Source organism: Choristoneura fumiferana, chromosome Z (genome assembly GCF_025370935.1).
Source record: "Choristoneura fumiferana chromosome Z, NRCan_CFum_1, whole genome shotgun sequence".
Classification (NCBI taxonomy): domain Eukaryota; kingdom Metazoa; phylum Arthropoda; class Insecta; order Lepidoptera; family Tortricidae; genus Choristoneura; species Choristoneura fumiferana.
Genome location: NC_133472.1, coordinates 45,124,233 through 45,147,292, shown reverse-complemented (window position 1 = coordinate 45,147,292; position 23,060 = coordinate 45,124,233). Strand labels below are relative to the sequence as shown.

At 38.5% G+C, this 23,060-nt stretch overlaps 2 protein-coding genes across 2 annotated transcripts in view; one reads left to right on the top strand and one right to left on the bottom strand.

Annotated features, from left to right (window-relative positions):
• Positions 1–23,060, bottom strand: part of Abl (tyrosine-protein kinase Abl) — a 99,952-nt gene that overhangs the window by 24,495 nt on the left and 52,397 nt on the right. The window contains exons 10-12 of the mRNA XM_074101350.1: positions 3,191–3,341; positions 1,721–1,874; positions 810–892 (exon numbers count right to left, since the gene is read on the bottom strand). Of these exons, the coding sequence (XP_073957451.1) occupies positions 810–892; positions 1,721–1,874; positions 3,191–3,341 (388 nt within the window). The remainder of the gene's footprint in view (positions 1–809; positions 893–1,720; positions 1,875–3,190; positions 3,342–23,060) is intronic.
• On the top strand, positions 12,339–21,329 carry LOC141440291 (uncharacterized). The gene is made up of 4 exons (XM_074104763.1): positions 12,339–12,461; positions 14,745–14,875; positions 17,651–17,726; positions 18,607–21,329. Exons 1-4 carry the CDS (start codon positions 12,407–12,409, stop codon positions 18,810–18,812), a joined length of 468 nt encoding a protein of 155 aa, XP_073960864.1. The 5' UTR covers positions 12,339–12,406; the 3' UTR covers positions 18,813–21,329.

Here is a 23,060-nt window from a genome sequence, read left to right as displayed (position 1 = left end):
CTTTGGCTAGTTGAAGTATAATTTTGATAGTGTTTTATGCGGCGATTAACCTTAACAGTGAACAGTGATCACAAAATTCTATATTGATCTCGTGTCTGTCATTTTTTAATGCGCAAGTGGTCTCCGCGTGGTTTCTGGAATTTTACTATCAAGTTGCAAAAACTACAACCACCGTACAACGTCCCTCTCAAAGAGAGTTTACTTTGACACTGGCGAAATTGTCCTATTAATTAGGACAGAAAAGCCATATTTTCAAAAGAGAAAAAGAAGCGTTTGACTTGCAAACTATTGATTCGTGGTTCAGATCTCGAGCGAGCGTGTCTTAGTTTTCTTCATTTTTATTTATATATTTATTTGGTTCGAGTTTTACTTTTACATGTAGAGGTATCTTCTCAGAAAAAAAAACTATTAAACAAAACTGGCCACTCTGACATCTATAAAAGGAATGCCTGTAACATGTGTATCGTGCTGTATAATAACCTTCCTGACGAGTTGAAAGTGTTGCATGTTAGATTATTTAAAAAAAGGCTGACTGAATGGCTACATGATCACTGCTTGTATAGTGTTAACGACTATTTTGAATTTTAAATCATAATACCATTGAAATTTTAAATTTGCATATTGATTTTGTATATCGACTACTCACGCACAACACCTTATGCAAATGTATTCCAGCAAATAAATATTTCATTTCATTAAAAGAAAAACCGTTCACTTTTTTTTCGATGTCAACCATCTCTGTATCAGTCATCTCACATCCTCTGCCGTTGTAAACAGTGCTCTAAGCGGTCGCACATAAGGTAGCATACCGTTAAGCGACGCCAGCCCGTCCTCGTGTTGCTCCTCGGCCGCGTACTGCGACTCCCGGAACGAACTGCACGACGACAACAAACTGCGGACAGACAGACATACTAAACTTGTGATTCATTCTGTAAGAAAAGTCCTTTGAATTGTCATATAAGATGACAGGTATTCGATCTTGAGCGGGTCCCTAATTAAAGACTATATTTTCAAGGGGATACTCCATGCTCAGCCTCACCACCACTCAGTCTCGCCCGCCCTCACCACACCGCCTCACTCGTCCTCACCACTCAGTCTCGCCCGCCCTCACCACACCGCCTCACTCGTCCTCACCACTCAGTCTCGCCCGCCCTCACCACACCGCCTCACTCGTCCTCACCACTCAGTCTCGCCCACCCTAACCACACCGCCTCACTCGTCCTCACCACTGCGTCTCGCCCGCCCTCACCACACCGCCTCACTCGTCCTCACCACTCAGTCTCGTCCACCCTCACCACACCGCCTCACTCGTCCTCACCACTCAGTCTCACTCGACCTCAAAGCCACCCAGCCTCGCTCGCCCTCACCACTCAGTCTCGCCCGCCCTCACCACACCGCCTCACTCGTCCTCACCACCCAGTCTAGCCCGTCCTCATCACACCGTCTCACTCAGTCTCGCCCGCCCTCAGCACACCGCCTCGCTCGTCCTCACCACCCAGTCTAACCCGCCCTCACCACACCGCCTCACTCGTCCTCACCACTCAGTCTCGCCCGCCCTCACCACACCGCCTCGCTCGTCCTCACCACTCAGTCTCGCCCGCCCTCACCACACCGCTTCACTCGTCCTCACCACTCAGTCTAAACCCGCCCTCACCACACCGTTTCGCTCGTCCTCACCGCCCACTCTCGCTTGCTCTCACCCAGCCCCACCCGTCCTCACCTGGTCCGCTTGGGCGGCGTGGGCGCCTGCTTGCCGCGCCGGTTGGTCGGCCGGCGCATCTGCACGCGCGCCGCCTCGCCGCCGCCCTTCTTGAGCGACATCTGCGGCGTGCCGGCGGCGGACGCAACACCCTCCTGCAGCTGTTTCTCCACCTCTGACAAATTAAATGACCACGTGAGAAATGGAATAGAATTAAACCGCCGAAAAAACCGAAAAGCAAAAATAATAAGCCCTTTTTCATTTAGCCTAATCTCTAGGTGCCAGTTTGAAGTCCGTGCCTCAGCACTAGCCAGGAGGACTGGACCTATAGTCGTCTACCTGATGGGCTTTTATCACTCATCATTCAATCATTTTGCTTTTCAGTTTTTTCGGCGGTTTAAATTTTTTTTTTTAAGTTTTCATTTTATACTTTTTTTTCCAAATTTATATAATACCACTCAATAAAAAAAGAGTTATCAAAATTGGACTACTCTGTAAAAAGTAATGGGTGGTCATACATTAAAAAATATACGCGTCGACTTGAAAACCTCCTCCGCTTTTTTTTTGTCGGTTAAAAACCGGCCGAATGCGAGTCACAATCCCGCACCGAGGGTACTATACAAATTTTGTCAAAACAATGCCGAATGATGTAATACGTAATATGGGTAAGAGACTACAATTGATTTAGCCACGGAAGAATAGAAACAAGTGGAAGTGCTATGTAGGTGCAGCGTGCGTGCCGCAAGTAAACGGGGGTACGCTTACTCGATGACGGTCGTGCTCAACATTGCGTAGAGTATGGTCACGTTTAGTTTTGTTTTACAGTAATGAGGGCTAACGCGTATAAATTCGCCACTAGAGGCGCTAGTGTAGCGTGAGGTTTCTGAAATGTCAAATCTCATAGTTTTTGGGTGAGCTACGCGGGTTTATTTATAATTAGAATCATTTTGTGGATATTTTGCAATATCTGAAATTAATTATGGCAAAAATGCGTTGCGGGGCAATGAATGTGTGTTTTGAGACAGTTTTGTCTTTCGGAAACCTTTTTTCTCCCTTTTTTCCGAACAAAACGGGTACTATGGAACACTGTGGCATGCTCGATATTTTTATGGTACGGTTTTAAGTTGTATTGAATATGATTTTAATCTAAACTTTGTTTTCACGCCCGTAATAACAGACTTTGAAAGCCATACTTAAAAACCTCACGCAACAGTGCGCCATCTAGTGAGACAAAAAACGATAGCCCTCATTATGCCGTATTGCTCAATTCCGGAATGTAAAAATGATAGCAGGAAAAAAACTTACTAATGGAGCATTACCTACGTCATCGAGTAAGCGTACCGCCCCGCTTACTTGTGGCACGCACGCTGCACCTACATACTGGTAGCACTTCCACTTGTTTTTATGCTTCCATGGATTTAGTTTAGCGGCCAGCAGCCGCGCGTCAGCCCTAGCACCGCGGCCGGGCACCCCGTCCGGTGTAAGACTCACCCTCCGTGATGCTATTGTCCTGGAACATGTGCTCCAGCGCGTGATGTATCTCGCGGAAGGTGGGCCGGTCCGCCGCGTTCCACTGCCAGCAGCCGCGCATCAGCTCGTAGACCGCAGACGGGCAGCCCGGCGGGCATTCCATGCGGTAACCCTGCGGGAGACACCGCAGTTATACTCGAGTCTAGAATTAGGCGAACCAAGTTGACAGTTTATTACTTTATTAGACACAGATGTTGGCACAGTTACACCAGTGCTGAAATATCGATATTAATAAAAAAACTTAATCTTCTTCTAGTGCCTCTCCAACTAGTGAAGGCTGGCAGTCAGCTCCGCATATTTCTCCCAGTTTTTAAACTTAATATCGATGTTTAAATAGAAAAAACCTTAATACGAAATAATAATAAAAGAAAACTTTTATTTGAAAGATTTCGAAAAAAAAACATTCAACATCGGGAAGGACGCCATCCAATTCAATTCGCCATCGATACTATCGATGATTCCGCCAATGTCGAGGTTGAAAAAGACACTATCGGTTGGCCGTTGTACGGTAAAGAACGCCATCCGCCATTTTGTTTTATTGACATTTCATATATGTCATTCGATTTAACTGCCATTGGCTTGCTTGGAACTTTTTCCGTTATTGTGAAATTTTCATTGCGTTATTATAAGCTACTTTTTATGCTGATATTCCCACGGGATAGGGATATAATCTTGAAATTTCAATCGCTGGGTGTACAGTAATGAAATTTTGGACAGATTGTTCTTAACAAAACCTCAATAAAGAACACGACCTTAATTGTGGGAATGCTTAGAGTAATCCCGGATTTTCAATTCTAACTATAGGTAGAGTCATTCACGATGACGCGTGCCGTGGTTCTTATTGCAATCTCATTAATGTCTCATCATCATCCCAGCCTATATATGTCCCACTGCTGGGCACAGGCCTCCTCTCAGAACAAGTGGGCTTGGGCCATAGTTCCCACGCGGGCCCAGTGCGGATTGGGAACTTCACACGCACTATTGAATCGCTTCGCAGGTTTGTGCAGGTTTCCTCACGATGTTTTCCTTCACCGCAAAGCTCGTGGTCAATTTCAAAATGTCTTATTAATTTCTAATTTTGACAAAATCACGCGTCTTCGTGGATGGCACTAGGTATAGGTACCAGATCGAATAGTATGAGTGAGCGAAGCCGCGGGTAACTCTAGTAGTAAAATAAAAAAAACTGACTACCGGTTATACGAGTACCTACAGCCGCGGAAACTACAATTTTGAAACTATTGCCCCAAGACCGATAATTATTATTTGTTGACTTGCAGTATATTTATTTACGTCCATTATCCTTCCGTTGAGATTTGTATGTTTAACCGTTATTGAGATAGAGCGAGAACAATACGTTTGTTATACGAGAACCCTCCTTTGTTTTTGCCGTATTTTTTATTAGGCACGTATGCCAAGTCTGAGGCACATCATAAGCCGGCGGATTGTACGATATGGCGATGGTAGGTAAGTATATAAAAAAAAAGATAAACCAAAATAATAATAAATATGACATGAAATATTGTCACCTATTGACCTAGTCCGAAACTAAACAAAGCTTGTAGTTAGGTACTACGGTTACTAGGGACGGATAGATATACTTAAATACATATTAAACATCCAAGACCCGAGAACAAACATTCGCATTATTTCGTTATTCATATTTTGTATTCGTAGGGCAGGGTTTCTCAAACTTATGGCTCCACGTACCCCTGTTAAATTTTCTAGACGACAGCGAACCCTTACCTCCACACCCAAAAAGATAGTAATAAAATTGGCTGTTGGAGAAACTAAGTTTATTTTTATTTCTATCATCATCATAATATAATGTATATTATTTATTTCAATAAAAGGTAAGTAACAAATATAGGTAAGAATCATCTTGCCAACGAAAATACAAACTGAAACAAACAACAACAAATAACAAACAAATAAGTAACAAATTTGGAGTTGAAATAAAAAAATACAAAAAGACTCCAAAAACCAATCTTAATCATCTTGCCATTCTTGCAGCCACCATCACGTAAACCTTGTCGCGAACCCCCTACCATCGAATAGCGAACCCCTAGGGGTTCGCGTACCCCACTTTGAGAAACCCTGTCGTAGGGGATAGAACCCGGGCCCTCAAGCTACATAGTCAGGTTCTCTAACCACTTGGCAATCCAAAACTTTTGATCAAGCAATAATACAAAATACCCGGTACTCCAGTCCTATACATTATCATCATATCAGCCGTAAGACGTCCACTGCTGGACATGGGCCTCCCATAATACTTATATACTTACTTCTATATACGACCGGAGCTTGAGGTCCGGGCCTTGATTCCCGGCCGGGGTAGATATTTGTATGAAAATACGTTTTTTTTTTATGGTATAGGGGGCCAACGAGCAGGCGGATCGCCTGATGGTAAGCGATTACCGTCGCCCATGGACACCTGCAACACCAGAAGATTCACAAGTGCATTGCCGGCCTTTAAAGTACGCTCTTTTCTTGAAAACTTGAAGGTCATATCGGTCCGGGAATACCGCAGGCGATAGTTCATTCCAGAGTTTTGCTGTGCGAGGCAGGAAATTTCTGGAGAAACGCACAGTAGAGGACCGCCAACCATCTAAATGGTGAGGATGGAAGTGTTGTCGCGTAGGTCGGTGGCGAAAGGATGCGGCAGAGATCAACCCGAATAACTCCTCGGAGCACTCCCCGTTCTCCCGTTGTTTGATGTTTAATATTTTCTTAAGTATGTATTTATCTATAGAAGTATGTTTATCCGTTGCTTGCTATACAGACTACAAGTTTTGCTTAGTTTGGGGCTAGGTCCATAGGTTTCAAGTGTCGCATGATATTTATTTGTGTAACGACATCTCTTGTCCGGGTGAGCGGTTGGTTCCAATGGAGTGCCGAAAGTTTCTCGATGAGGGCTACGGTATAGATGTCGCTAGAGTCACTGCTTAAGTGGCTAAATAAGAAACAAACAAGCTGAGATATGAGGTGCATAGGGGAAATTCGTGTCTGTACCGTTGACCAGCAGTGGTGTAGTGGTATAGCACGCGGTACGGAATACCGAGGACCTGGGTTCGATTTTTCTGTGCATCTATATTTCAGTTTGTATTTTCAATTTATTTATACTTATTCGATACTGCCAATGCGAAACCTGAACTAAGAGTAGTATAACTTGAGGCATAATAATTAATTTCAATGAAACTAACATTACTTTATTAGTAAACATGAAAGCGAAAACAAGAGCTGATTACAATGCAAACAAAATAATGAAAACTAAACGATGACTACAAACTAACCATTAACAGATACGGAATCGCAAAGTATTCAATAATAACAAATGCCAATGTTAAGCCGTCTTAATAAATCTAGATTAGTAGTTAATCCAGGCTTAAGCTTGTCAGTTCCATACAATTTGACACTACTAAACTGAGCTTAACGCTAACTCGAGATTTATGTGTTAACTGCAAGTGGGCCTTAATAATGTTAGTGCATACTTTGATTTTTAATTCGACTTAATTCTGAATGCTGCTATACTAGTTAGACATTTCAGGGGTAGATGATTTTAGTAACGTTTTTTACTGAACCAATTTTCAAATCAAATGCAAGGTGTTCATTAAAAAAAAAACGTGTGGACCGAAATGCGATATAGAGTTCCCTAGTTTACTTGATTACATGAATATAAAACACATACTCGTATATTATCAAAATAAAATTAATGTACATACGTTCCTTAAAATTAAATTGTAAATCAGTCATTTCTCTTATACTAAATACTGTAGGTACTGTGGCAGGGGAGTTAGGAAAAACCCCTAAATAGTCTTTTCCTAGTAGCTAAATTTCCAATCGCACATTTTCCTACTCTTGATTTAAACCAGACGTATTTATTCCTTACATGATTTTTCTAGTCGCAAATTTTCCTAAATGCTTTTTTCACAATATGCTTTTTACTGAAGCCTATTTTCACAATCGCATTTTTTCCCAATTTTAATAGACACAGAAACATTGTATTTTTGTGTAGTTTTGGCACTTCGGGCCGATGCAAACGTAACATAACCTAAATCTACCTATGTTTCTGTGTCGATTTAAAGCATTTAGGAAAATCTTCGAATGGAAAAATCATATAAGGAAAAACAACGTCTGGTGTAAATTAAGAATAGGAAAATATGCGAATGGAAATTTTGCTACTAGGAAATGACGATTTTGGGCAAATGTCCTAACCCCCGTCCTAACCACTCCTGTCGCATTTGGTATCAGGCTTTGTACCATCAGCCAAATATGTGGTCTCACCCCAAAGTTGAAAATCGATTGCATGTCATAAAACAATATGCCAATCAGACCTATCAGTCAACTTGAAAGTTCGACTTTAGCGAAATATTAATTTGATAGGAACTTGTTTAAAAATTGGTAGACCACTTATTTGGCTGATGGTACATAGGCTAGAAATATGCTACTCAACACGTTGCATTCATCTTTGTCCAGCGGGTAGAGACATTTTGTATTTTTACTGCAAGGCCGCGAGTAACGCAGAGTTTAAAACTTTAGCAAACCAATACTTTATTTTTTCTTTGTAATATGAATTTGCCCACAAAACGTTTTTTTTGTCAAAGTTTTTTTGGCGTTTCAGCAAAGCATGTATTAAGAATAGAAACAGATGATGCTCAAGGAATAAATATTTATGAAAACTAAAGGCAATAGCGATGCTGAATCTGGCGTGATCAAGTCTTGCAGTTTCTCCTATCGGTGTGCTAACAAACGCGGAATGTAGTGACGTTTAAGCGACCGGTCAAAACGCTCGAATTCACCCGAATGTCATAAATAAATAAATAATAAATAAATAAATAAATATCACGAGACAATTCACACCAATTGACCTAGTCCCAAAGTAAGCTAGCAAAGCTTGTGTGGGTACTAAGCAACGGTAAATATAATTATATGGATAGATACATACTTAAATACATATTAAAACAAGACCCGAGAACAAACATTCGTATTTTTCATACAAATATCTGCCCCGACAGGAATCGAACCCGGGACCTCAAGCTACGATCAGGTTCTCTAACCACGCCATCTGGTCGTCATAAAGGGCTTGAGCTTTGAGTGCGGATCACGTAAAAATTACGTAATTTTGCATACAGGATGATTTGGTATATAAAATGAGATTTACGAAACTTGTTACCCTACGTTACGTAGGTATGTCGCTTTTTAGCGATAAGACCGCCTATTGTCTACTTGAATTTTTCTATTTTTGTAATGTCTCTGTACTGCTTTTGGTGATCAATAAAGAATATTTGTATCGTATTGTATTGTATGATTATTTTTATAATGAAAGTAGAAGTGTTATAATCATTAAATACATTGGTGTTGTCAAATTGTGTTGCATTGCAAAATAAAAGTACTTTAGCGTTATTATAATTCAGGGCATGTTTGGTTATCTCCAAATGACTTTTTAATATTGCTGATCTTCGGTGTGATATTTTGATCGCAGCAAGAGGAAAATTGTAACAATATTCTTGTAAAGATGAAATTTTGGCAGTCATACACATAATTGTGAAAATACAACAGCAAAACAATAACAACGCCAATTTATTGTTAATATACGCGTCTGCAATACCCCTGGTGTTGCAGATGTTTATGGGCGGTGGTGATCTCTTACCATCAGGAGACCCACTTGCTCGTTTGCCATCCAGTCGTATAAAAAAAAAATATATATATCTGAATGATAGTAATTTGAAGTGGCGATATCGTTTAATTATAGAGGCTGATAAGTGGTAATTGTTTACGAAATAAATTTTGCAATTGCAAATAAAAATATTTTAAGTTGAATTTGAATTTGAAAAGACTATTTGTAATCATCCTATATGTGATTTGACGTCATCCGCACGCAAAGTTTGAGCCCTGGATAAAAAATCCTGAGACATGTCAACCCTAAGCAACAAGGGCTTTAGTAGTACGTGTAACCTACTGTGTTAAAAATAAAGTTGTGTTAAATACTTGTGATGTAAAGGTATTATTTAATAATATTGTAAATCTGTTTAAAAAAATATACCTCGTTGAGTTTCTTGCCAGATTCTCCTCAACAGAGGTTTTTCCGAACCGGTGGTAGTTTTTTTTTAAATTCAAATTCAAATGATTTATTCAGTAAATAGGCCGCAATGGGCACTTTTACACGTCATTTTTTAAACTACCAGCGCTTTCGGAAAGACCATCATTGCCAAGAAGAATGCGCCGCAAGGAACTTGGCAGAAAGTCATTTTTTCATAATATGACATTCATAAGTGCTTGTTATAGCCTAAATTGAATAAAGATATTTTATAGTAATAAGCCTACGCGCCTGCGTACAACCAAATAGCTATACTCTAACGCAACAATAGCGCGTGTTGTTTGTTTGCATTGCGGCCAGCGCACGCGCATCAACAACACCGTACTACAACAAAATATGATGCGTGGGGACTATACATCGTGTCCGGTTTGCGACGAGACTAGATGCTTCACGCAACTCTGCCTGGGTCCCGCAGAGACTGGGCTGTCGGTAGACCGAGTAGAAAGCTCAAAGGCAGCTAGAAGGTTTAGGCAGCTATAGAAAGGTGGTAGGTACCTAATACGAGATTCGACTTAAAACTTGTTTTGTGTAATGACTTGACAATTAAAATATTAGTAATTATTTAAATCAGTCCCTTAAAGCAAGGTACCAATTAGGTATGCTGGCAGCGTTCCCTCTCTGAACTACTACTTCTTTGTCCGAGGAAGCTACCAGCTCTTCGGTCCCCTGTGACGTCTGCTAACCTCTGAGTTATTTCTTTATGAAGCTCCAAAGCGCTAGGACCCCACAGACCAAGGGTCTCAACACCGAACCAGACAAAGTCGTATTCGGAGCCTAGAAATCTATATTTTATAATTTATTATATTTCCCTTCAGATTTTAATTAAATACCTGAAAGCAGTTGGTATAGAACCAATCGATCGAAATTGAAGTCTCTCTTATGTGCCACATTAATGGCACTCGTCAAGTTTATGAATTTTACAATTAGACCTTTAGCAATGACTGTGAACTTATATGAAGCAAGAAAAAAAAACAACAAGTTAATTACCAGGTAGTTAGTTAGTATACGATAAAAGAACTCTTAGACAGCAATCTACGTATGACTTTATCGACTTACAAAATGATTCTTCATTCCCTATGCTCCCACAAGGGAAATGACGGATGTTTTCTCAACCCTTGATAAAAGTACATAGCCTTAGTAATCCGTTATGGTTAATAAACCATAACACAGCATGAGTCATCGGGCACTTTCAATCGCCTAGGATCTGTCTCATGGTATTATCATAAGGACATCCTGCGGTATTGTTAAAAGGTACTCATCTATTAGACGTCACAAAATTGTTGCTCAAATACGGCCAGATTCGAAGACGAAGTCATAAACATTTTATATTATATTATCTCAAAACATATCAACCTTCTATGATGCGTTCAAAACCGGAAATTATGACCAGCATAAAGACACCGTTTTTTTTAACAAATTTCTTATCTGTGGTAATTCGACTTTGAAAACCAGCAACCATCATACTTGCGGCAACTTGCAAAACAAGCAAGCATCATATTTACTTGCGAAAACTTACAAAAAAAGCAACGATCATAAATACTTTCGAAAAATTACAAAACAAGCAAGCGTCATACTTGCGGACTCGCAAAACAAGCAAGCATCATACTTGCGGACTCGCAAAACAAGCAAGCATCATACAAACTTGCGGACTCACAAAACAAGCAAGAATCACACTTGCGGAAACTCACAAAACAAGCATCCTACTTGCGGAGACTTACAAAACAAGCAAGCATCTTACTTGCGTAGTTTACTAGAAGGAGGCTCTCCTCCCTTCCTCCAACAAACCCTCCAACCCAACCCAACTCCTCCAACCCTGTGGTTGGAGAACCTTCTTATCTATCCACACAATCTTACTCGAGAAATTAGCTACACAGCCGGTAAGGGCGGTACGGTTGGGTAGGTCTTTTATTGTTGATCCTCAATCCCCCATTGGTTTCTTCCCTGACCGACCATCGCTCTTTTCTTTACATAACTAACTGATTACATCACAAACGCGACGCAGGGCTTACGAGTTAAGTAGAGTCACTATTGTTTTTCGCTGAAACGCGGCTGAAACCATTAGGGGCATCGCGGGCGGACGATTTACAAGCTGCGACTGCGCGAATGCATCGCAACACTTTGTAATCGTTTGTATAAAATAAATAATGTCACTTGCCACGGTCCGCACCCTTATCTCTCAAACTAAGCGACGGATTTAAATGTGTCCCCACCATCAGTTAGATAATTTTTCACAGAAAGTGTAACATGATACCAACACATACTAGCTACGCGACCAGGCTTCGCAGTGCAGTTTTTGGTAAATGGAGTAAAAATGTGAAGTGCCTTTAGCTTTAGATTAGAGACCTTTTTTAAATTGCATCCGAGCGAAGCCGGGGCGGATCATTAGAAGCAACATTACGTACCATTACCCGTTAACTTTTTAAGTTTAAGCAGCTGACCTTGTTGTTTTCAAAACTTAGATGATCATTTTGTGCACCATTAAGAGCATCATAGTAAAAACTAGAGTTTACCCGCGGCTTCGCACGCGTACTCTACGAGTATACGATCTGGTAGTTACAATTGAAATTCCGGGATTTTACATAATTCCCCTGGGATTCCCAAAATTTATATCGTGGTCTTCATTGAGGTTGTGTTAATAGAACAACTGTCCAAAATTTCAAGACTATAATCCCAGCGGTTAAATTTCCAGATTGTATCCCTATCCCGTAGGAATATCGGGCTAAAAAGGAGCCTGTGTTTTAATCCAGCTTATAAATTAACTTTGTGCCCAATTTCATCCAGCGTGAAGAAGTAACAAACATACTCACTCACAACTATCGTATTTATAATATAAGTATACGATTTCTCTCAAAGCTGATTATAATTATAATAATATAAAATCAGTAAAGCATATTCAGACGCGCTTAGAAGCAAAAGTGGAACTAGAGTTCTCGTTTCACATCACCCTATAGCTCTCGCGTGAGTAATGAAAACAACTCGCACAATAGCCGTATATACGTTTGCGCAAGCGCAATACGTAGTCAGTCTGTGAAAGCGCGAGCGAGCGAGTGGCGGCGAGCGAACCGAGCGAACCAAACGAGACAATGTTTGTGAGCAAATCGCTAGTGTACGTACTACTTATTGCCGTTACTGTTTTGGGTGAGTGCATTTGTATTAAGTATGGAGATTAATAAATAACAACATTAGGACAATTATTTTGTGATTAAATTATTATCTTTTGGTTAGTTCATTGATGCTAATGTAAGCTTTAGGTCAAGTTTTAGAATTTGTGGTACTTCACGTGACGCTACCAAAACCTAGATTTAAGTAGGTGTTTATTAATTTATTAAATTTAAAAGCTAAGCATCTGTTTTTTATTTTTAAACTTTCTTTTAATTTACTGAAGAAACTTTAATTGTGATTGACTTGTTTTAACACCGGTAGCTTCACTTGATGTTAATTTTTGTTTTTTATTATGTTTGAAATTGTATACAATCTGCATAAGGCTCGGAATTTATAGTTATTCTTTTTATTTTCTTTACCATTTCGCAAAATTATACGAAATGATAATTATGTAGGCATTATTATTTTCAAACATCATGTAACTTTGTAGCTTGAATTGAAAAATACCAACCCGCGTGTTATACACAATGCCATGTGATTATAAAACATTGTCTATCTACTATAATATTATCTGCTTACCCACCAATAGTTATTATGTTTACTTGACCTTGGACCAGCCAATCACAACGCAGCCGTAGCTGGTCGTATAGTTTTTTGTTTTCATAGTTACAAACAAAAGTGCATTTCTACTGTATTTAAACTATACTGACGGCAAAAAATCTGGCCACTCTAATGTAGGTATGCATTAATAGATAATTTTCTATGTAGTGGGTCAAATTTTGTACCGCTGAGTATATTTGTAAAGCCAGGGTCCCCCCACTAAGCTTCGCCTGTAAGGCGGGGAACCAGTTAAAATTATACCAGAGAATTAGTTTTGGTAATAGCAGGCTTATTTAATCTGTCATCTCCCAGGATAACAGGATCGAAGGATTTTGGGCACAAATTTGTGCCTCTGGGAGAGGACAGGTTAAAACAAAGGGATCACAATAAGGTGGTTAGATTAGAACACATAAATATACTCGTAGGAAGATCGTATCTAAAATTGCTTCAGTGTCATCGTAACTCATGGAATGCAGTGGTTTCAGAAGTTTTATTTTTGTTTAATTTAAGGTACAGTCATTTATGTTACAATAGTTTAGAATTCATAGTATTTACTATTATTATTATACTATATTAGACTATTATTAGTATTTGCTATTATTATTAAAAAGCCGTGGTGGCATAGTGGTTTGACCTATCGCCTCTCAAGCTGAGGGTCGTGGGTTCAAACCCCGGCACGCACCTCTGAGTTTTTTATTTTATTCAATAAATGTTGTGAGTTTGAGTTTGAGTTTGAATTACATTTGAAATTTACCACGAGCTTTGCGGTGAAGGAAAAACATCGTGAGGAAACCTGCACAAACCTGCGAAGCAATTCAATGGTGTGTGTGAAGTTCCCAATACGCACTGGGCCCGCGTGGGAACTATGGCCCAAGCCCTCTTGTTCTGAGAGGAGGCCTGTGCCCAGCAGTGGGACGTATATAGGCTGGGATGACTATTATTATTATAAATGCGAAAGTGTGTTTGTTATGTTTGTCCGTCTTTCAAGTCGAAACGGAGCGACAGATCGACGTGATTTTTGACATAGAGACAGTTTCAGGACCAGAGAGTGAAATAGGCCACTTTTTATCCCGGAAAAACGCAGTTCCCGATGGAACAGCGCGCGATTACCGAATTCCACGCGGACGAAGCCGCGGGAAAAAGTTGGTTTTGTTATAAGTTTTTTTTTAATTTGTTTAAATAAAAATGCAAATACATTGTACCTTAAATTAAATGTTCGCCAAACTGTGAGACAGTTTGTTGGCGTTGCGCTCAATCAAATCTTAAACTACGACAAGTTAGGTACTTAACACTAAGATAACAAAAAATAATACCAATACGGCATACGATAACTACAAACTTTTATGTATATTTTGGTTCAATAGAAATTGCAGACAACGTACACACCCATTATACCTTCATTCGTTATATCTACCATTGGACAAGTAATAAAATCAGATGTTAGGTACATTCTTCAAATTTATCCAGTAATACTTGCTTAAATTTAGTTTTCAGACTACCTATAGCAAGTTTCCGCGTTTCAAGTAAAAGAGGGTATTCATTATAAATTTTAGGAATTAAGTATTGCTTTGTCCTTCGTCCTTAGTAGTTATTTGCTGTTGGTTGGTTTACTAGACCAAGTGACAGGTTTACTTATCACTATTTTTTTTTAATAGTAGTAATCTATTAAGCCCTTTTAGACGTGTTAGCCTAAGGCAGTACACCTACAATTTGTCGCAGGCAAACACAAGAAGGTCAAGACGAAGAAGTTCGTCTCACCGAGCACGAAAGGCATCCAGTGCTACAACTGCCTCTCGTTTGACCACCCTGGCTGCTGGGACCCCGACCACCCCGACTTTGCGAACATAACTGTGAGTCAATTTGGCTTTTTTGTCCAATTTCCGAAGGAGGGTCATGTTTTTAGAGCGTATGTATGTCGAACCATTTGATAGTTGACCCACTGTAGAACGTTCTCACAGTAAGTGTCATTAGTAGATTGATAACCAAGGGTGGAAAGTGACCCATTTCACCTGAGATATTTCTGGCCAATAGTTCGAGGGGAAATGGCTAGTTTCATCCGAGTTAGACACTCTACTTTTCACCTCCTCCAGTGTTGTATATAAGCTCCTTGGTCACGACATGCATCTAGACGGCCATGCCGAAACGTGAAAAAAAGTGTCATTGACGTAACTCAATTATCTTCGACTCCGTGGCTAATCGAGATGAAATGAATTTTCCACTCGGTTATCTACCCATGAAAATTAAACTTTCCGAACAGGAGAGATGAAAAAGTCGAAATGGGAATTTATTCCCTTGTCGAGCAATTCGATGTCGACTTTTTCTATGAAAATATTCAACAGTGGGCCACGACTCAGTTGGCTCGAGTGTACGGTCGAACAAATTGAATCATGATCCAGGCTGGAACCTTTTAATAATCAATTTTCACTATCATTTCCTTGACAACAGTATGAGATGTCAACATGACATTAGTAGCACAAAGGTTCCACCCTAAATCATGATTGAATTTGTTCGACTGTACGTTTATTTCTTTTTGTTGAACAATATGGGTACTAAATGTACGTCTAATATAACATTTTCAAGCAATCATTTTACAGAAATAAATAAATTTAAAATATCAAAAAATCTACCGCCTTTTTTATTTCAAAAAAAAAAAGAAAAAAAAGCAATTTACAATTTTGTTGAGTAACCTAAAGTTTAAATAGTCGAGACTCATTCAAAATCGTAACCGGCTCAAATTGCCCAGTAATGGGTCCCTATTGTTGTACTTTAAGATACTTATTTAAGGTAGGTACTTCTATAGTTCTAGACTAGTTTCTTAAAGGCAGTCGGGTTTTTGTTTTTTGATATTTTAACCCTTAATAAGGCCCCAATTATTAGAGCATACAACCACAGAATCAAAAGAAGCTATCGAATACATACCTGACAAACATTTTTTTGAAAGCTAGTCGTATTTTCAATAATAACAATGGAAATTGTGACGTATTGTGAAACAAATAAGGTTCAGTTTCCAACTCAGCAAGTCGCTAAATCACCTCTACCTTATTAAGGGTTAAATTTTGTTTTCCAACTCCTACCTGAAACGATGGCCATAATCAAGTGTTTATTTTGCTTCTTCGTGTCAAAAGTTTTTGTCAATTTGAAAGTAGTTTAAGAGAGCCAAATATTCAGTCACTCAGTCAGTCACCAGGGTAGAAAAATTGAGTCACCGCGTGCCTTTTTACAATGTGATAACTTCTAACTTCATTTTATTGTCACAGCAGACAAAACAATTGCGTGTTTTGCAAAATTTTCAAAAGTCTAACCTTTCATATTGTTCAAATCGGACGAAAAAGGTAAAAAAAAACGTGATTTTTCAAGTCGCGTGCTAAACTGTTCTAGCTCTTAGTTTGCTATGCACCCTAGTAAGGTATAGCCTCCTTCAAAAACTATAATTATTTCATCAGAAAAGACTAAAAACAATATTGGATAAGTACGTACTTTTGCAAAATAAAAAAAACACATGCGGATATAGCCCGTTTAAGTCCACTGTGACGTCACGCCATGGTCCATTTTAAACCCCCGACGCAAAAAGAGGGGTGTTATAAGTTTGACCGCTATGTGTGTCTGTCTGTGGCACCGTGTAGCTCCTGCCTGTAGCTCTTAAACGGGTGAACCGATTCGAATGCGTTTTTTTTGAAAGCAGATTTTCTAGCGATGGGTCTTAGACATGTTTTATCAAAATCGGTTCAGCCGTTTTTGAAGTGACAATGTCGTTTTCCAACTTTTTGTTGGTTAGGTTAGTTTAGTTGACGTGTCCAATATTTTTTGAAAATCCGACTGACGCACTAATTATACTCCAATAATATGGTTTGATCTAGGGCCTTTCAAGTAGATGGTACAAATAGTCACTACTTTGAAAAAATCTCGTATCTAAAATTAACATGTCAACAAAATTGAACCTTGGCGTAATGTTCATAAAGCTCACTCAGAAAAATGTTCCATTTTGGGATAAGAGTTTTTTTTAAAGTTGTGACGAAATTTTGTCGCGCACTTCTGAGTTTTTCGAAGCTCATGTGGGACACATTCGAAATGAAAAATAGTGTTCCACTTGTATCGTATTAGTAAACAGTAGCCTTAATGTGTTCAAATTTTCGAAAAGTTTTTTTTTAATACCATGATGGTCTCTTCTTTAATTAAGACTTACACTCTTGTCGGTGGACTATCTTCCACTGATCCCTCTTTAGGGCCATCCTCTTGACCTCTTGATACGACGCGACGCCGACTTTCTCCCTTATCTGATTGATCTAGCCACGCCTAGGTCGACCTCTTCCTCTCTTCCCCTCGATCTTTCCTTCCTGAATGTTTTGAAGAAGCCGTCGTATCGTATCAAATGCCCGATCACTTTCCCGCGTCTAGCATCTATAGTACTCAGGATTATTCTCCGTTTGTTAACCATTCTCAAGACTTCGTCATTGGTCTTCCTTTCCATCCAAGTTATGCCTTTCATTCTCCTCCAGCACCATGTTTATTAACCATGATGATGATTAAAACATAATCTCAGCGAGTCCCGCAGCATCGCGGCCCGCCTAGCGGTTTATTTCCGCCGTCCAAATATTATTTAGTTATATAAACACTCCGGTTCTCAGGTGCCAAACATCGATTGTTATATACCCGGAATGGCGTTCCTGTGCATCGTTATAACATCCGAGTCGGCGAAGCTGGGTGAGTTGCGACCTTGCGTCCCGATAATAAGACATTTGCAGGCATAAAAACGTGTTAATTTGATGGAAAAATGTGATGCCGTCTCTTTGTTTTGTTCGAATAGACGGAGACGGCATCACAGCCCTTAAAAAGATTTAATAGGAAGCACAAGCAGGAACAAAAATATATTTATTTCCGTGTTAGCGCATTAAATATTTCTTTTAGTTATTTTTCGCTTTTTTACAGTTAATTTTACTGTTTTGTTCAAGGATAAAAATTAAAAAAAAAAATACTGGCTGTACCTACTTGCAGTGTCATCTAACTTACACCATACGCGTTTATGCCAAATCTTAAGTCAATTCACCACTGGAAGGTGGAAGTGGTTTATGTTCGATACCGACACAAAATTAGATTCATACTAATAGGGAAAATTCAATAAAAGCCCGTAATAAATTACGGCAACTGGGTGGTTGACGCCAACAGACAGTTGACATACTGTTTATGAGTTCTCGAAACGCGATTATCACATGCATAGATTATGTATTGCAATAGCGACCGTAGACATCACTTATTTGTCAACTCAATTGACTGACCATTTATTTGTTTGACATTGACAACTCATAAAAAGTACGTAAATTGATTGGTGTCAAATATCACATTAGAGATTGCAATTTAGCTGGATTTCAGCAGGATGGGTCAACATTTTCTTTTATAAAAACTTTAAAACCAACATTTATATCACATATTAGGTTCTGGTGCATAAGTACAAGCTTGGGTTTGTGGCTTTTCACCATTGTTTTCGCCAATTATCACGTCTACAATTTTCACATTTCGTCAAATTTACAACAAGAATCCACATCGGCCCGCTCCATCGGGATTTGACACTTCGTATTATTTCTAGTTGAAACCGGCCAAGAGATCGGCCCAGTCCGCGCCCGCACCTGTGTGCCGGCCAAGGACTTTTCCAAGAAGACAGTCTCCTACACCATGTGCAGTAAACTTAGCAAGGAGCTCTCAGCATCGGAGATATTCTCGCGCATAGCCGTCAGCCGTCCGCAGTGTACACTCTGCAAAAAACACCTATGCACGGACGCCACGCACTGCTAAACTTATCGTAGTTTAAATTAAATAAGACGCATGTGAATCCGCGCGAGTGGTATTTAAAGCTCGGCCTCAACCTAAAGTTTACACGGTAAAAAAGTAAACGTAATTAAAATTGTCCAAAGTTGACGACTATGAAAAAAGTCGTCTACAATCAAAACATCGATGGGCACTTCTTAGTTATGTGTTTCTTGGGTATGCATTGGCGTTAAATAGCAAAGACTTGGGAGTATTTTTTGATTGCAATACGCCATGTTTTTTAATGAAGTTGAGGCTATAGGTTACGAAAATGAGACTAGGGCGTGGATAGTACCCGTGAATATTTTGTTTGTGCCTTTTAATAGGATGGTTATTATCGTAGCCGTATAGAAAAGACTTGCAGAGCAAAAAATACAGTTTCACGGTTAGAAGATTTAAATGTTAAGGTTCATATCAAAACGGTTTATTTCTTCCTTATTGCATAACATCGAAAGCGGGGTTATACAATGTGTTAATTAAATAACTGAAAACCTGACACTCCAAAAATACTTTTTCATTTTATGTTAGTTGATTGCATTTACTTTTGAATACCTTCATTATTTTTAAAGATATTCGTGTGTTTTGCTAAGTCAGTAATTCTAGTTCATTTATAACTCTACACTCACGATTTTTATTTGTCAGTTGCGCTTTGACGTTTTTAGAAGGAAATCACACAGTGGCAGCAAACCAGCCAATATCGAAATAATATGCCACCTCGCTAAAATATTTAATTGGCGCCTGTTGCAGTCGTAACTTTTAGACTGGGCACAGTAAAAAAGGTATTTAAAAACACAAACACAACCTAATTTTGAAACATAGTGTAATCGATTCTACTCTCGATTCTGAACAAACTACTTTCTGGTTTTCAGTTATTTAATTAAAACCTTGTATTTTTGTCGATTTAACAGTTAAAAATTATTATTACCTCGACGTTTCGATCACTACTGCTAAGATCAGCGGCCATGAACACAAGCAGACTGAAATAAACCCTTTTGAAACACCCTCAGTTAAACAGCCTGCCAGTTCCTTAAGAAATTGAATTTAAATCATTCACGTTTGCAGTATGTATAATACACGAGTGAAAAATATATATTAGAAAAGATATATATTTTAATTTTAGTTATAGTATGAAATGGCTTAGTTATAGTGAAATGTTCATGCTTTCGGAACTGACATCGTCAGTATATATGTATGGTGATTGAGTTTCCCCGTTCGAAATTTTTGGGTTGTTTTTTTAGACCCTATTTTATTTAAAGCCAGACGATTCGTACCGAATTATTTAACGTAAGTTACACTTAGTTCACCTTGTTATAGAATTAAATTTTTATCTAAGCGCAAATTTAGGATATACGTATATTAGGAGCTGTATTCGTAGGCAAAATATAGGCAGATGTTGCATTTTTACCGCAACATCTGCTGTGCCTACAAAAGGTTGACTGGTCAATCGTTCCTTTCGCGCATTTTCTTAGCTACGTAAGAAATTAAAAATGGAATTGTCAGCCATTTTCTATAATTATTGTAATGTAGCGAACTCCAATGCTTTATGATTCTTAGCTGATTGCTGTGTCTAATGTAGCAGTTAATGCTTTTAATTTCTGCCTCAAAATAGTATTTTCATTGTCATTGTACAATTAGTATCGTAAGATTAAAATTGTAACTATAGTATTTTGGTATAACATGGTCGCTTACCCACACAAAATATTAACAATAAAATTAGCAGAATATAGAATACACTTTTGTCACGGTTTCTCATAACGAAAAATAACATTTTTAATTCAATTAAACACGGGTTAATTCATCTCTCGATTTGCATTTAGAGAATTTCAAAACTCTAAAACCATAAGAGTTCAATTGGGTATTTGCCACCTCCATGGTCATGACAACGAGTTGTGACGTCACTTTTTTGTCAACTCAGTTGACCAACTATTTATTTGTTCGAAAAGCAACTAAAATATTTTTTTACAGTCAATTGAAAATTAATCTGTTAATCAGGGCTAAAATAAAGTATTTTTATAGGAGTTGCGTATTGTAATTATTGATTAATGGTGTCAACTCCCTATTTCTAGTCTAAAAAGTGACCTCACAGTAACTCTTGAAGGCCTCAATATGATAGTAATGGTACTTGAGTTTTACATTCCAAGTTTTCAGTAAGATCAATAAAATGAGGCTCAGCTAATGTGAAACACCGAATGAGTTACATATAAAATCATTCGTCAATTTTGGGTAAATGCTCTATATTGCGTGCCCGCCGCACTGTAACTCGCGAGGCACTAGAATCTAGTGACTAGATACTCTAGATACTAGTCTGGATAGATCCAAAACTGTTGCATTTAATAATTGACCATTCTTTATTTCATTGGAGGATTCAAAGTCTGTTTTCAAACATTTCGTGTGGGCAAGCGGCCACCTTAACGAACTCGGCTTTCAAAAGTTAGCTATTTTGATAATGCAATGTTATGTTTCGCTTTATTTTTTAATTATTAAATACGACATAGATTGGGGAAATTGTATTTCTATTTCACTCCCTGACTCTACCTATAAAGTGTTAAGTGTGCCTATTTTTACTAAAACGGTGACCATTTGTTTACAAGCCAAATATAAGTGAAGAATATAAGAAATACCAAGTTGGTGCAGATAGTAATGTATAGAATTTGTAATTTTTCTAATTTGGGACGTCAACTTTAAAAAAATAACTAAAGCGGATTAGATTATTCAATTATCGTAAGTAAAGTCGTCGTAGCGTATGTGACTTTTATTCCAGTCGCAATTTGATCAAAATAACAGATACGTAAGAAGTTTTACGGTGTAGGATTTTACGTGACAACTTGAAGTGACTTTTTACTAGTGTGAAAATGGAATTTAGTTTGCCTAATTCAAAATTACATTCGAAATCACGTCGAGATAACTGGTGACATTGAACAAACGATTTCGTGAACGTATTTAAAGACTGACCAGGAATATAAAAAAACCTGACGCAAGGGCAGCACTTCCACGTTTTATACTGCAACATTTTTTACACTTACTATACGATACCTACCAGTCATAATGACAACGGTGTCGGTGATGTTATTTAAATGAATATTTCGTAATCCTTCTGATTGATTTTTTTCTATGAAAAATACTTTTATACATTGTGAATTAGTTTCCTCCCAAGGCTATGGATAATGTTCGGCATTTTAACGCACAAAAACACAAAATAACACACGCGCAAACAACGTTAAATTTTGACAGCAATAGACAGATGACATTTGAATTTAGTGTTACCAGTGCAAGAAATTACTTTTATTGGTTTTCCGCAATATGGCGAGGTTTTCTATAATTCTAGTCAGCCTTTAGCTGTTTTATGGTATTAAGGAGTTATTAAAAAATAAAAATTCAAACGTTTATTCTGTAAGTAGGCCGCTATGGATTTTTATACATGTGTATTTTTTATACTACCACCACTTTCGGAAAGACCATCACTGTCAAAAAGACTGCGCCCGCAAGAAACTAGACAGCAAGTCATTTTTTTTTCGAATAATACGACATTTTAGCTTTATCGGATTCGATTTTATCTGACTGCGGCAGAGCAAAAGGTTATTTATGTAATTTTTTTATTCCTAATTTTATCCTTTTAAGGGTTCAATTTTTAAAAACCCTCTGTAAGTTTTCACCTATTATAATTAAGACAGCCTCCGTGCAAAACTTCACGTTTTAGGCGAAATAGTTTGGAATGTGCGTTTAGTCAGCTCTCAGCCTTTCCTCTTTTACATAAATATATAGCCCAGTTAACATTGCCATCGGCTCGACGTTTCCCCCTAAAGCATTTTTGAAATTAACCCCCAAAAAATCGTAGCAAGTTGTCATTTATCCTTTAAAAACTACGTCGCGTTTACCCTCACGAAAGTACCTTACTTCTTCGTAGGGAATCCCAGCTTCGGAATGAGTGAATCATCTAACTCTTCTACTCATTTTATTACGCTTAACTTTGTTTGCGAATACAAACCCTCATGGCTCACGAACAACCCATACAATAGCACTTGTATTTTATAGTTTCGAATGTATGTAAGCTTATGATTGTTACCGATCGGGTTACCTAATCGCTTATCAATGTTGTGGCCTCGAGCGGCCCGAGTTTATAAACACCTGCCATTTGGAGATTGTTATGAGACCGGCTTGCTTAGGCTTCAAGTTCACGTTAAATGGGCTAATAATAACTACTTCCGTTTGCTTATAATTTGTTAATTACATTGTAAA